The following is a 15,561-nucleotide window of genomic DNA, read 5'->3' as shown; positions in this document are numbered from 1 at the left end:
GCTACTCTTATTAATTTAAAACAATTCAATATTTTAATATGATAAAACTCACTGTATGTAAAGCATGAACATCATTCATATTATATAAAGCAAAGATTCTTTCATAGCAAGGAAAACTCCAAACATGGACCCACTCCCCACAAAACTAACATTAAAGCCCAGTACCAGAAAAATCAGAAAATAAAAATTAAAGGCAAAATTATTCTTTCCAAGTTTTATAATATACCTTGTTTCTCTGATTCCACTGCTTAATAAATAACCCACTGAATACAGCAATTTTGATGCTGATGCCCAATATACATAGACACACAGCCCCTATATTTTTTCAAATTTTCATTTTAAAGCTGGAAAGGCACTACCATGGGAGAATGAAGTCTTATTTCCAAGATGTAAAACACCTGGGAATGAAACTGGCTTTTCAACATGGTATTTAAAAAGAAATGGTTGTTTGTTCATAGAGCACCAACAATAATGCACATAATTAAAAAGTCACATAGAAGGAAAACTTTTAGAAACTTCAAATTTACATCAGACAAAGCACATTCATTTTCTTGGGTGTGAACAACCTAAGGGATATGTACAACAAAATAACTGGTCCTTTAAAATTTCAGTCTACGGCTCCATCCTAAGGTGAATACTCCCTTTTTAAATGTTAAGCTTTGATTTTTTTTAAACAGACAATAATATTGTACTATATCCATCAAACTTGCTTAGAGACTAAAACTTAACTATCCCATCCACTAAAAAGAAAAGGCAATTATGTAATGTAATAGAGATGCTGAATGTCAGTACAGCAACAATCATATTACAATATATAAAGGTACCAAAATAACATGTTGTATGTCTTCAATTTGCATATTATATACCAAATACAGTAAATTAAAAATAGAAGGAAATCTTAAACTTTTTAATTACTCTTCATCTGGCATGGCTAGGTTATTAATTATTTTGCAGTTAATGAATATGCTTAATGTTTTTTCACAATTTCATCACAGGAAGACTGCCTTACTTTTGCCTTCAGCTGATTTATAGAAAAGGATTATCACTAATGTCTGTAAAGCACAGGTCTCCTCTAAGTGGTTCACCTTCTATAGTTACTTATAAAAATTAAACTAGACAAAGCTAGACAGTGGATTCTCAACTATAAAAATATTTGCTGGGGTCAAGAGCTAAGAAGTTGGGGGAGTGTGTGTGTGATTAGTCACTATCTCCCCTGAAAATGTGGGGTTTCATTTCTCAGCCCAAATCTACTCACTAGCAATCTCTAGATTCAAAGGATAGGATAATATATCCTTCTCTGAACCCAGGGAATGCCCCATTAAGAACATTTTCCTCTTTACCATCCATCAAGTATTCCCAAGTTCAGAATCTTCATGCCTAGATTCTAGAGATTTTCTTTTTCTATTGGGAACCTAATGATGTTACTGAAGAAAAAGAAAGCACAAAAAACAAGCAAGAGCAAAGACTCACTTGCTACCAATGACAACCTAACACTTTAAGAAAAATGGAAGTCTAGAGGCTCATGGTGATTTTCAGCATATCTAGAAACACTAGAGTTTGTCATAAAATGCTTACCTTCCTGCCAGTCTTTTAGCTTAATTTCACAGCAAATAAGAGGGGCCCCAACTCTGCCAGTGGTATAGTCAGTAACTATAAGGGAAAGAGTAACAAGGATATTAATTAGTGCATGACATTTCACTGATATTGTCCTTTTGTAGTATGTGATTATTGCGTGCATTAATCAAGTATTTATGGACAACTTATTATGTACCTTAGCATTACATTAAACATTGTGAGAAAAACACATTAAAGGTAAGGAGAGCCTGCCTTCACCAAGCTTACAAACAAACTACCTGGAGAGAAAAGGACATTAAAAAATTTGGAGCACATTTAAATAGTAAACTGCATGGTTCTGAAGGTGAGCATACTAGCACCTTGGAGGCTAGAAAGATCAACATACAATGAAATGGCTGGGAAAGATTTAATTGAAGAGTTGCATGTGAGAAGAAGGCTGGGACCAGACAGCAAAAGGGGCATTCCAAGAGAAGGGAACAGAAAACACAAGACAGAGTAAGAAGATTGGCTTGTCTGCAGAAAAGAACCCAGGTGTATACACAGGTGGGAAATAATGATGAATAGGTACAATGGTGCCAGGTTAGAGATGCTTGAAATCTAGGTTCACCAGATATGAAGCAGTGTTTGAGGTGGACATGCCTAACAGAAGAATACAGGATGAATCAGAAGTGACATAATAGAGGCAGACACAGCAGTTGACTGTTACTTCAGGACATGGTGAAGTAACAAAAGGTGAGATGCCAAAGGTGGCAGCCAGGGGAGGGAGCAATCCAATGAAAAAAATGGGGAGATCGAGTGAAATTTAAAGATATTAAAAATAAACAATCCAATGACTTCCAAGCTAATGCCCTGAATGGTTTTATCACTGACTCAACAGACATGAGTTTGGGCAAGCTCCGGGAGTTGGTGATGGACAGGGAAGCCTGGTGTGCTGCAGTCCATGGGGTCGCAAAGAATCGGACACGACTGAGCAACTGAACTGAACTGAATAACACCGTCATACACAATCTTGCAATGGACAGATGGTTTTGGACAATGGCATAGACTTTGGACAGGAGTTTAAAGTGAAAGCGAGATAACAAAAAAGAATTGCTCTACTCCATTGTTTCACAACCCAGGGATACTTGGCAACAACTAAAGATATAATTCATTGTCACATTATCTGGCGGCTATGTAGCAGCTAAACATCCTACAACATGCAGGAGCAGTCCCAACAATAAAGAATTATCTGGTTCAAAATCTCAACAGTGCTGAAGTTGAGAAACCCTGCTGTAGGCTATTGAAAACATAGAAAAGAAAGCAAACAAGAAGTCAGGATAGCAACACAGGTTCAAGAAGGAGCACAAAAGTGGAAAAGCAGAAACTAACACAACATCATAAAGCAACTCTACTCCAATAACAATTAATAAAAAAAGAAAGCTGGGAGGAAAAAAATACCGATACCTAATCCAAGAGCGCAGTGCTCTGAGGGAAGTGATCACTTTAGAGACAGATTACGAGACCAGGGTAACAGAACTTTGGGGAATGACAATGTGTCATAAATATTTATGAGGCTTACAAATAAAGGGTATACATGACTCAACCAAAAGTTTCTAAAACTAAAATATGTAGATTTGCACTAAATCCAATATTACTTAAGAGGTATAAAGTCACCACGGTTCCCAACAGCAATTATAATTATATAATTATTTGCCACGTTAAAAATGCTTACATTCAAACACAACATTGTAAAGCAACTATACTTCAATAAATTTTAATTTAAAAAAATACTTACCTTCAGTAACTGTCCCAGCACCACACGTTTCTGTTAATCCATAACCCTGACCAACTGGGCAGCAGAAGCAGACATTCATGAATCGCTGTGTCTGCGGAGACAGGGGTGCTCCACCAGACAGCATCATACGGACATTCCCTCCCAGCAGAGCCTTCACTTTTTTAAACAGTATCCTTGATAAAAAGGGGCGAAAAATGATTTTTAAAAATCTTTTATTGGAAGATAATTGCTTTACAATATTGTGCTGGTTTCTGCCATACATCAACAGGAATCAGCCACAGGTATATATATGTTTCCTCCCTTTTTGAGCCTCACTCCCATCTCCCATCCCATCCTACCCCTCTCGGTTGTCACAGAGCACTGGGTTGAGCTCTCCATGTCACACAGCAAATCTCCACTGGCTATCTATATTTTAATGTATGCACAGATTATTCTTGGTGATGCAACAAGCAGCATAATTCAAAGCCTCTGGAAAAGATGTCTCAACTTTGGTTGAACATCTAAATTTTGGGACCATTGTGATAATGAGAGGTGATCAAAGCAACAACTAGTAACACCTTAAAAAATGCTAGAAAAACTCTGAAAAATGCAAAAAGAAAACTGTACAGTGTTGGGAAACTGCTTTGACACACAGTAAATGAAAGAAACAAAGAAGGCAATGGCACCCCACTCCAGGACTCTTGCCTGGAAAATCCTATGGACGGAGGAGCCTGGTAGGCTGCAGTCCATGGGGTCACTAAGAGACGGATATGACTGAGCGACTTCACTTTCACTTTTTACTTTCATGCACTGGAGAAGGAAATGGCAACCCACTCCAGTGTTCTTGCCTGGAGAATCCCAGGGATGGGGGAGCCTGGTGGGCTGACGTCTATGGGGTCGCACAGAGTTGGACACGACTGAAGTAACTTAGCATAGCAAATGAAAGAAAAGGATGATGTCAAAGGAAAAAACGTGAAGTTATCTTTGGAACATTTTGTCATCTATCTTATTTCCCTTCCAATGAAAAATGCTTCCCCATCTTGACTCCCCAGTACTACATTTACAGTAACCATTATATTCATATGCTTAATATGCTAGTTTATGAATACAATAAATCAGAAACCTTCATACAAAATAAATATTGAAAATCACTTTTTTAGTTAGATCACTTTTTTCTCAACTATCTTGAGAAAAAGTCTACTCTAGTTTTTCTTCATGAGACCAAATTTTATAATTAAATCTTAAATATGTACACCAATTATTAAAATTTGTTAAACTGCCAAGATTAGAGTTCAAGGTCCTCTGCTTGCTATATAAGCAACAAAGCTTAGAAGAGAGAAATTCAATGTTATGATCATGGTGGCAATGCTCAAACTAAATTAACTTGTCATTTACTTATTCATCTTCCAGATATTAAAACACAAAAAGATTTAAAGGCTCAAACTACAGAGTCTGTGAAATATACTTACAGATTGCAAAGTGGTGCATCATATCCCTTTTTAATCTGTTCCAATTTGTAATCATACCCTATCTTGAACAGAGTTTTCTGAATATAATTCATCTCTTGGACTTTGCTCATAACATTCTTATAAATTCTATCCATGATTTCCTGAAAGGTAAGCAACATATTAAATAATATGAAAAGAACTACACGAACACTGAGATAGCCTTTAGTTGAAAATACTCTATTTACAAAATCTAAAGTCTTTAGCATAATGGAAATATTTACTTTATTAAAGAATTAATTTCACTAACTTGTTTACCATTTCAAAAACACTAAGAGCAAGTATAGGGGTTTCTTCACTTCTATACACTAACTTTATCTAAAATTTCTTACAAGAATTCCCTGGAGGTCCAAGGGTTAGGACTCAGTGCTTTCACTGCCATGGCCCTGAGTTCAATCCCTGGTTGGGAAACTAAGATCCTGGAAGCCATGTGGTGTGGCCAATTAATAAATCTATTGACTCAATTGATGTTTTTGAACTGTGGTGTTGGAAAAGACTCTTGAGAGTCCCCTGGACTGCAAGGAGATCAAACCAGTCCATCCTAAAGGAAATCAGTCCTGAATATTCATTGGAGGGACTGATGCTGAAACTGAAGCTCCAATACTTTGGCCACATGATGTGAAGAACTGACTCACTGGAAAAAACCCTGATGCTGGGAAAGACTGAAAGCAGGAGGAGATGGGGACGACAGAGGATGAGATGGTTGGATGGCATCACCAACTCAACGGACATGAGTTTGAGCAAGCTCCAGGAGCTGGTGATGGACAGGGAGGCCTGGTGTGCTGCAGTCCATGGAGTCACAGTCAGACATGACTGAGCGACTGAACTGACTTGAACTGAAAGTATAAATAATTCGTCCACATGTCACATAAAAATAACTTTAAAATATTTCTTTTCTTTAAAATATATTGACGTGTTCTCAAATAGCACTAAAACATCCAACAATCCTAATGTTGTTACCACCACCTTGTAACTCTTATAGCCTGGCAGAGAGTTTTACAGTTTCTTAAAATTATTTCCCTATACATGAGGCATTCCTATTCCATCTTAATAGAAGCTAAGTTAACAATAACAACAAGAAAAAAAAGGATTCTTGCTCACAGCTCTGTGGAGAATTAGAAGTAGTTCAAGGTTTGGGATATACTAACTCCCAAGCTAATAAGTAGAAAACAGAAAACAAACCAACCAACCAACCAGTAAAAGCCCCAACTATCACTATATCACTAGGTGATGTTGTTTTGGCATTCCTTAGACCAAATCAACAAGAATTATTACATAAAGCATACATATTTATACATAATTTAAATATTCAAAATAGCAAGTAATATAAATTCAGCTGCGCTACAATGAATAACTCTATGGATGACTCTTTCAATATTAGAACAGAGTCATTCTCAAATGAGAGCAGAATCAGCCCTTACACTATATTCAGTGAAATGAGTCAAACAGAAAAAGCCAACTACCGCATGATCTCGTTTATATGTGAAACGTAAGAAAGCTGAACTCATAGCAACAGAGAATAAATTGGTGGTTGCCTCTGTCTAGGGGGTGAGGGAAATGGGAAAAGGTTGGTCAAAGGGTATAAACTTCCAGATGAATAAGTCTAGAGATCTAATGTACACCATGGTGACTATGATCAATACGACTGTATTGTATACTTGAAAGTTGGTAAAATAAAAACTTAAATGTTCTCTTCATAAACACACAAATAGTAACTATGTGAGGTGATAAATGTTTTAATTAACATTGTGGTAATCATTTTGCAATACATATGTACATCCAACCATCACATTGTAGACCTTAAACTGACACAATGCTAAGTCTCTTCAGTCGTGTCCGACTCCTAGCGACCCCACGGACTGCAGTCTACCAGGCTCTTCCATTCATGGGAGTTTCCAGGCAAGAGTTCAGGAATGGGGTGCCATTGCCTTCTCAAAAACTGACACAATGCTATATGTCAATTATATCTCAATAAAGCTGGAGAGGGATGGTAGCATGGCAACTCAAGTATGGTACAATGTTGTTTCTCTCCATTTCCTCAAAAAGAATCACTACTGGATAAACTAGAATCCTTCTTTATATCCATGATTGAGAAATCCCAAAGACTCTCTAAAACGGTTTTAACAACCTATAACTATTAATTTTAAGAAAGTGTATGGTATGCAAATGACAAGCCATGTAGTACAAGTACACCTAAAACTAATATAATATTATACCTTATAATATATATATTATATATATTATATATATGTATTATATATATATAATATATATATTTCAATCTAAAATCCCATCAAGGGAAATAAATTGTATCATGTGTATCCTACCAATAAATCATGTATCAGTTCAGTTCAGTTCAGTCGTTCAGTCGTGTCCGACTTTTTGCGACCCCATGAATCGCAGCACGCCAGGCCTCCCTGTTCATCACCATATCCCGGAGTTCACTCAGACTCACGTCCATCAAGTCGTGATGCCATCCAGCCATCTCATCCTCGGTTGTCCCCTTCTCTTCCTGCCCCCAATCCCTCCCAGCATCAGGGTCTTTTCCAATGAGTTAACTCTTCGCATGAGGTGGCCAAAGTATTGGAGTTTCAGCAATAGCTTCAGTCCTTCCAATGAACACCCAGGACTGATCTCCTTTAGAATGGACTGGTTGGACCTCCTTTCAGTCCAAGGGACTCTCAAGAGTCTTCTCCAACACCACAGTTCAAAAACATCAATTCTTCGGTACTCAGCTTTCTTCACAGTCCAACTCTCACATCCATACATGACCACTGGAAAAACCAGAGCCTTGACTAGACGGACCTTTGTTGGAAAAGTAATGCCTCTGCTTTTTAATATGCTATCTAGGTTGGTCATAACTTTCCTTCCAAGGAGTAAGTGTCTTTTAATTTCATGGCTGCAATCACCATCTGCAGTGATTTTGGAGCCCCCAAAAATAAAGTCTGACACTGTTTCCACTGTTTCCCTGTCTACTTCCCATCAAGTGATGGCACTGGATGCCATGATCTTCGTTTTCTGAATGTTGAGCTTTAAGCCAACTTTTTCACTCTCCTCTTTCACGTTCATCAAGAGGCTTTTTAGCTCCTCTTCACTTTCTGCCATAAGGGTGGTGTCATCTGCATATCTGAGGTGACTGATATTTCTCCCGGCAATCTTGATTCCAGCTTGTGTTTCTTCCAGCCCAGCGTTTCTCATGATGTACTCTGCATATAAGTTAAACAAGCAGGGTGACAATATACAGCCCTGACGTACTCCTTTTCCTATTTGGAACCAGTCTGTTTTTCCATGTCCAGTTCTAACTGCTGCTTCCTGACCTGCATATAGGTTTCTCAAGAGGCAGGTCAGGTGGTCTGGTATGCCCATCTCTCTCAGAATTTTCCACAGTTTCTTGTGATCCACACAGTCAAAGGCTTTGGCATAGTCAATAAAGCAGAAATAGATGTTTTTCTGGAACTCTCTTGCTTTTTCCATGATCCAGCAGATGTCGGCAATTTGATCTCTGTTCCTCTGCCTTTTCTAAAACCAGCTTGAACATCAGGGAGTTCACAGTTCATGTATTGTTGTAGCCTGGCTTGGAAAATTTTGAGCATTACTTTACTAGCATGTGAAATGAATGCAATTGCGCCATAGTCTGAGCATTCTTTAGCATTGCCTTTCTTTGGGATTGGAATAAGAACTGACCTTTTCCAGTCCTGTGGCCACTGCTGAGTTTTCCAAATTTGCTGGCATATTGAGTGCAGCACTTTCACAGCATCATCTTTCAGGATTTGAAATAGCTCAACTGGAATTCCATCACCTCCACTAGCTTTGTCCATAGTGATGCTTTCTAAGGCCCACTTGACTTCACATTTCAGGATGTCTGGCTCTAGGTGAGTGATCACACTATTGTGATTATCTGGGTCATGAAGATCTTTTTTGTACAGTTCTTCTGTGTATTCTTGCCATCTCTTCTTAATATCTTCTGTTTCTGTTAGGTCCATACCATTTCTGTCCTTTATCGAGCCCATCTTTGCAGGGGATGTTCCCTTGAATATTCTTGAAGAGATCTCTAGTCTTTCCTAGTCTATTTTCCTCTATCTCTTTGCATTGATCACTGAGGAAGGCTTTCTTATCTCTCCTTGCTATTCTTTGGAACTCTGCATTCAGATGCTTATATCTTTCCTTTTCTCCTTGGCTTTTTGCTTCTCTTCTTTTCACAGCTATTTGTAAGGCCTCCCCAGATAGCCATTTTGCTTTTTTGCATTTCTTTTCCATGGGGATGGTCTTGATCCCTGTCTCCTGTACAGTGTCATGAACCTCATTCCATAGTTCATCAGGCACTCTATCTATCAGATCTCGTCCCTTAAATCTATTTCTCACTTCCACTGTATAATCATAAGGGATTTGATTTAGGTCATATCTGAATGGTCTAGTCGTTTTCCCTACTTTCTTCAATTTAAGTCTGAATTTGGCAATAAGGAGTTCATAATTTGAGCGGCAGCTGAGAGGAGCTACCCCACGCCCAAGGTCAGGGCAGTGGCCAAGAGGAGCTACCTCATGCCTGAGGTCAGGGTGGCAGTGGAGAGGAACTACCCCATGCCCAGCGGAGCTACCCCATGTCGGAGGTCAGGGGTGGTGGCCAGGAGGAGCTACCCCACGTCCAAGGAGCAGCGGCTGAGCGGGCACAGGAGGGCTGAGGAGCTACTCGACGTTCAAGGTCAGGAGGGGTGGCCATGAGGAGATACCCCTAGTCCAAGGTAAGGAGCAGCAGCTGCACTTTGCTGGAGCAGCCGTGAAGAGATACCCCACGTCCAAGGTAAGAGAAAACCAAGTAAGATGGTAGATGCTGCGAGAGGGCATCAGAGGGCAGACACACTGAAACCATAATCACAGAAAACTAGTCAATCTGATCACAGGGACCACAGCCTTGTCTAACTCAATGAAACTAAGCCATGCCCTGTGGGGCCACCCAAGACAGATGGGTCATGGTGGAGAGGTCTGATAGAATGTGGTCCACTGGAGAAAGAAATGGCAAACCACTTCAGTATTCTTGCCTTGAGAACCCCATGAACAGTATGAAAAGGCAAAATGATAGGATACTGAAAGACAAACTCCCCAGGTCAGTAGGTGCCCAATATGCTACTGGAGATCAGTGGAGAAATAACTCCAGAAAGAATGAAGGGATGGAGTCAAAGCAAAAACAATACCCAGTTGTGGATGGGACTGGTGATAGAAGCAAGGTCTGATGCTGAAAAGAGCAATATTGCATAGGAACCTGGAATGTCAGGTCCATGAGACAAGGCAAATTGGAAGTGGTCAAACAAGAGATGGCAAGAGTGAACATCGACATTCTAGGAATCAGCAAACTAAAATGGACTGAAATGGGTGAATTTAACTCAGATGATCATTATAAAAAGCAAGAGAGTTCCAGAAAAACATCTATTTCTGCTTTATTGACTATGCCAAAGCCTTTGACTGTGCGGATCCCAAGAAACTGTGGAAAATTCTGAGAGAGATGGGAATACCAGACCACCTGACCTGCCTCTTTAGAAGGGGACAACAGAGGATGAGATGGTTGGATGGCATCACTGAGTCAATGGACATGAGTCTGAGTGAACTCCAGGAGTTGATGATGGACAGGGAGGCCTGGCGTGCTGCAATTCATGGGTTCGCAAAGAGTCGGACACGACTAAGCGACTGATCTGAACTGGACTGTGGGCAGGAGTCCCTTAGAAGAAATGAAGTAGCCATCATGGTCAACAAAAGAGTCCGAAATGCAGTACTTGGATGCAATTTCAAAAATGACAGAATGATCTTTGTTCGTTTCCAAGGCAAAAACCATTCAATATCACAGTAATCCAAGCCTATGCCCCAATCTGAAGCCTATGCCCCAATGCTGAAGAAGCTCAAGTTGAATGGTTCTATGAAGACCTACAAGACCTTTTAGAACTAACACCCCCAAAAGATGTCCTTTTCATTATAGGGGACTGGAATGCAAAAGTAGGAAGTCAAGAAACATCTGGGGTAACAGGCAAATTTGGCCTTGGAATATGGAATGAAGCAGGGCAAAAGCTAATAGAGTTTGCCAAGAGAACGCACTGGTCACAGCAAACACCCTCTTCCAATAACACAAGAGAAGACTCTACACATGGCCATCACCAGATGGCCAACAGTGAAATCACGTATAAGTCATTTAAAAAAAAAATGTTGGGTGGAAAAGAGCATACAGGAGCGAGACAGATGTGTGAGAACTACTTTCACCACTCCTTCCAACACTAGATACCAATCACAGATACAGAAAGGCCTTAATGAGTAAAGAATCAACAGAGTTGCAACACACTGGCAGGGTTTATTGTTAGCACATTCAGTCCTTTAACTCAACCTAATAATATTACATAACATTCCATAGTCATTACTTATAAGCAGTGATTTACTGTGAATTCTCATCATGTATGTGAATATTACAATACTAAATGTATCTTTTATTCTGACTCAGGAAAGAAACTGAGAAAATAGAGTCTATCAGAAACAATTCTCAATAAAAAGGTTTTTAAAAGGCTTATTTAAAGAGGAGTGGAAGGAGGTAAGGGAACCAATAAGGTATGGTGAAACAGCAGTAAACTAGTAACATAGGAGATAGTTTACTATCTCTAGGTCTGAAGAAGTGAGAGGATAGAAGTATTACTGGAATCTGGTGGAGGACCATTGCCATGGGAAAGACCTGGTTAGAGCCAATAGGAAAGAGACTGTCCAATGAGCACTGGCAACAACTACCAAAAATGGCAGCTTAGCAGGGAAGAGTCAAAGTCAGTAAACAGGCAGACCTCTTTCTCCGTCCTCTGATCTCTCATGAGCACCAACAAGTGGCTAAGCCCCAGCAATAATCAGAACACATGCAAATCCTCCTGGAGTTAGCCTCCCAAGACACAAAATAAAGAATAAAAAACAGGTAATTAAAAGATACACAGCATATCAGCTAACTCTTGTTTATCTTTCAGGCCTAAATTCAGACATTATTTCCTAGACTCCTCAGTCCTTCCCCCTCCCTAATTATGTCCTCTGATACTGTTTCCTAAGAACCCAATCTTGGGTAATAAACCCAATATACTGTTTCCCAAAGACAATCCTAAATAGACAGCCACAGTGGTTAAGAAGTCTCTGCCATCACAGTTCAATTTTTAATTACCACCTATGGGCTCTGTGACCTTTGGCAAGTATTTTTTTTTCTTTATAAAAGGACCCACCTAGCAGAGTCAGACACGACTGAAGTGACTTAGCAGCAGCAGCAACAGCAGAGTCTTAGGGAGGATTAAGTGAGATGATCCATCTAAACCACTTAGCACAGTGTCTGGAACATAGTTGAGTACTGTGAAGCCTATTATCAGCATTTTATTATGCTTTTAATCAGAAGACTCTCCTTTCAGTTTGTAAACTTGCTGAATTCTACAGCACCTCTAAATAAAAAAGCAAATGCTACTCTGATCTAATTGGTTATTTTGGTAATTTGAAGGGAAAAAAATTATCTTCCATCTGTAATTCTTAGAAAAACTTGGACTGGACATATTATCTAATCACAGGCTTTCCATATGCAAAAATAATTCTTAGAAAGATAATAGGATAAGATGTAAAGTCTGATCATAATACAAGCCGTAGTGATACACCCACTGGAGTTTCTAAAGCCTGAAGTGCTAGAATATATTTGACTATACAAGTTAGAAACATTGTTAAATATTTAATAATTTGTTATTACAAGGCTATAAAATGTAACATCTTATTTTTATTAAAGGCAGTATTTCACAGAAAGATTTTGAATATCTAGAATTCAATCTGATGTGATGAGCTGACTCATTGGAAAAGACCCTGATGCTGAGAAAGACTGAAGGCAGGAAGAGAAGGGGACGACAGAGGACAAGATGGTTGGATGGCATCACCTACTCTATGGACAGGAGTTTGAGCAAGCTCTGGGAGTTGGTGATGGGACAGGGAAGCCTGGCGTGCTGCCGTCCATGGGGTCACAAAGTCTTAGACACGACTGAGTAACTGAACTGAACTGAGAATTCAACTTTTTTTCTCTGGGAGTTCTCTCATGTGACAGTTTCCTTAATCTTTAGCCACCATAAGGGTCAGCAGGCTTGGATTCTAGATTCAGCTCTGCCATGAACCAGCTCTGTAACCTTGGATACACTGCCCCAGTTCTCAAGGATGGCCTCGGTTGCCTCATTTTTAAATGAAATGACTAAACTAAATGATCTTTGGAGTGTCATCTATCTTTAAAATATTATGACCAATTCTCAGACTAGGTAATTTGAGCTAGGTCAGTTTCATCACTTAATTTTCAAGAATCAGCAAACCCTTACAGGCATCCACTTTAGAAGTTTGCCATTTCATCTTTTCCCGATGCTTATCTAAGATTTTAAGGGACACATTTTACTGTAATTTCCACAAAATAAAATTGTTTTAAAATGTTGACAAATATTTAAGAGGGTTACTTTTTTTAAAGTCCAAGTGCAGGCCATGGATGACACTGACATGCTATACTCACCGGGACAGCAGCCATGAGTGTAGGCTTCAGTACAGTACAGTCTCCTTTGCTTCCCTTTTTAATTTTGCTGGACTAGAGTAAACAAAAAGTAAATAGGATCAAGGAAAGAAACCTTAGCAGAAAAAAGGTTATAATTTAAGTATTAGGAAGAGCAAAGACAAACATTTACACATGGAAATTGCTCTCTACTGCTCTATGAGTTATCTGTTCCAACTATCATAACCTACAAGTCTGAGGTATGAGGACATTAGTGTTTTGTCCTGTAGATGATTTCTTCTAGCACATTTCAGTCTTTCTTACAGGAGAAACTCTGATCCAGGATAAAAGAAAATGGGGTATTTTTGTAAACTGAGCATTTTTACTAATAGCATATCACACATAGCACAGACCATCACTTTCAAACAAAACCAAAAAAAGGTGAAAAACCTAAACTAAGGTAGATCAAACACTAAAACAAAACTGAAAAAAATTTTAACTTTCTTTGATCAGCCAAAATGCAAAGCCACATCTCAAAGTCATCTCTATGAACATCAACTAGCATCATATAGAAATAATATTTTGGTAACATTTTGGTTGATAAAATACTGAAGACAATGAAAGTAATTATCAGTCTCAAAATAATTTTAAAATATATAGATAAAGCAATGCTAACAAATGCTCAAGGTTATTTTCTGTAGCAACATACTGCTCATGGGAGCTATTTTTGAAGCCAAGGAAAAAGTTTTAGCTGAATTAAAATATTTCATGTTTTAGTAAACTGTTCTCAGCTGAACACTAACTTAATATGATCATGTCAATAGACTGAAAAGCTTGTCACCTGGTCAGAGAGTGTAAGTGGAGAAGAATATCCAATCCTACAGCCATAGGTAAAGCAAGAGATCTCTGCTGTCAACTCAAGCACATGAGCCAAAGGCAGGTAGCCAATATACGTATCCTTTGGTCTAAAACAAAGTAAGAGAAAGATTTTAGCCATTCTGAAAAAGACACTGTAAATTAGAAACATCAATTATTGTTTTACTATAGCCTGAGTTTAGAGAATGTCAAACATGAGTTCTAAGAACACTTAATAATTTTCTCTTACCCCAGCCCAGGAATTCTCTCACACTGGCCAGTCATTCCAGCTATCAAATTGCTATGATGCATCATCACTCCCTTAGGGCGGCCAGTAGATCCACTGGTATACATGACAATAGCCAAGTCTGAAGGAGTTGGTCTATTTGGAGAACTGCTCACTAAATGAATGAAAAAGCACATTTCCTTTAGTTTAAAAGTTAAACAAAGATAAGATTTTTAGATTCTGATGTAATGATAAACTATTTAAAACAAATACTCCCTATTGATCATCAACAAGAAAATGGTTATCCAATTCTGGTTACCTGCAATGAGAACTTCAAACTTAATTTGGCCCATTTTCTGAATGTTTAGCCTAATCCCTCTCCACAGTGCTGTTTACAGGGTTTTGTTGTGGAAAGATATCTAAGATCTGAAGAATTAGGACGATAGAGTACTATGTATGAGGTCCTCAAGACTCAGTTTTCTCATGTCTAAAATGAAATGGTTGGACTAAACTTTGGTTCTTAACCAGTGGTGGGCATAAGAATCACCAGTGAAACTTAAGTAAATTCTGGTTTTGTATGTCTGGAATGGATCACAGGCTCCATAGATGACACTCATACACACTGGAAAACCAACTGGACTTGATTTTTTTCAACTTTTTAGAAAAAAATTTTATTTTAAAAAATAATTGAACCATGGATGTTGCATAAGATAACAATAAGATAACCATTATACATTTAACATATTTTTAATTAGATTCCAAGTAGCAAATACAATCCAAAGGACATCAAACCAAAATGATGTCTGTGTTTTGATGGTTGCTTCTTGAAATCTCTATAGGAAATCATTTCTTGAAACTATTGAAAGTACAGTGACATAAAAACTGTAACAGGAAATTGTTTCTCTCTCTGCTACACACACACACACTCACTCATGCCTGTAGTTAGAATATTTGGCATGTGTCTGGACTGGGGATTCTTTTGGGTCTTCCAGAATTAATGCTTCTTTCCCTATCAGGGTCAGATCATACTTCAATTCTTTTTAATCAAAATCAGACAGGAATTTTAGGAAACCAAGAAAAAGAGACAATTTAGAGGGGCTTAGATGCCCTTCATTTCCCACCAAAGGTAATATCTAAACAGTTTTTA

The 15,561-nt window shown here is 38.5% G+C and overlaps 1 protein-coding gene across 4 annotated transcripts in view; it reads right to left on the bottom strand.

The window, feature by feature from the left end:
- The window catches only part of ACSL4 (acyl-CoA synthetase long chain family member 4), a 214,184-nt gene that overhangs the window by 14,194 nt on the left and 184,429 nt on the right, over positions 1-15,561 (bottom strand). For all 4 annotated transcript variants that reach the window (XM_070290949.1, XM_070290948.1, XM_070290946.1 and 1 more), the window contains 6 exons: positions 14,439-14,589; positions 14,175-14,298; positions 13,358-13,429; positions 4,798-4,937; positions 3,350-3,522; positions 1,576-1,650 (listed from right to left, as the gene is read on the bottom strand). In XM_070290949.1, the coding sequence (XP_070147050.1) occupies positions 1,576-1,650; positions 3,350-3,522; positions 4,798-4,937; positions 13,358-13,429; positions 14,175-14,298; positions 14,439-14,589 (735 nt within the window). The remainder of the gene's footprint in view (positions 1-1,575; positions 1,651-3,349; positions 3,523-4,797; positions 4,938-13,357; positions 13,430-14,174; positions 14,299-14,438; positions 14,590-15,561) is intronic.

This window comes from Ovis canadensis, chromosome X (assembly GCF_042477335.2).
Source record: "Ovis canadensis isolate MfBH-ARS-UI-01 breed Bighorn chromosome X, ARS-UI_OviCan_v2, whole genome shotgun sequence".
Lineage (NCBI taxonomy): Eukaryota > Metazoa > Chordata > Mammalia > Artiodactyla > Bovidae > Ovis > Ovis canadensis.
Note: the sequence above shows the minus strand (reverse complement) of the source record. Positions and strands in the feature narration are given on the sequence as shown.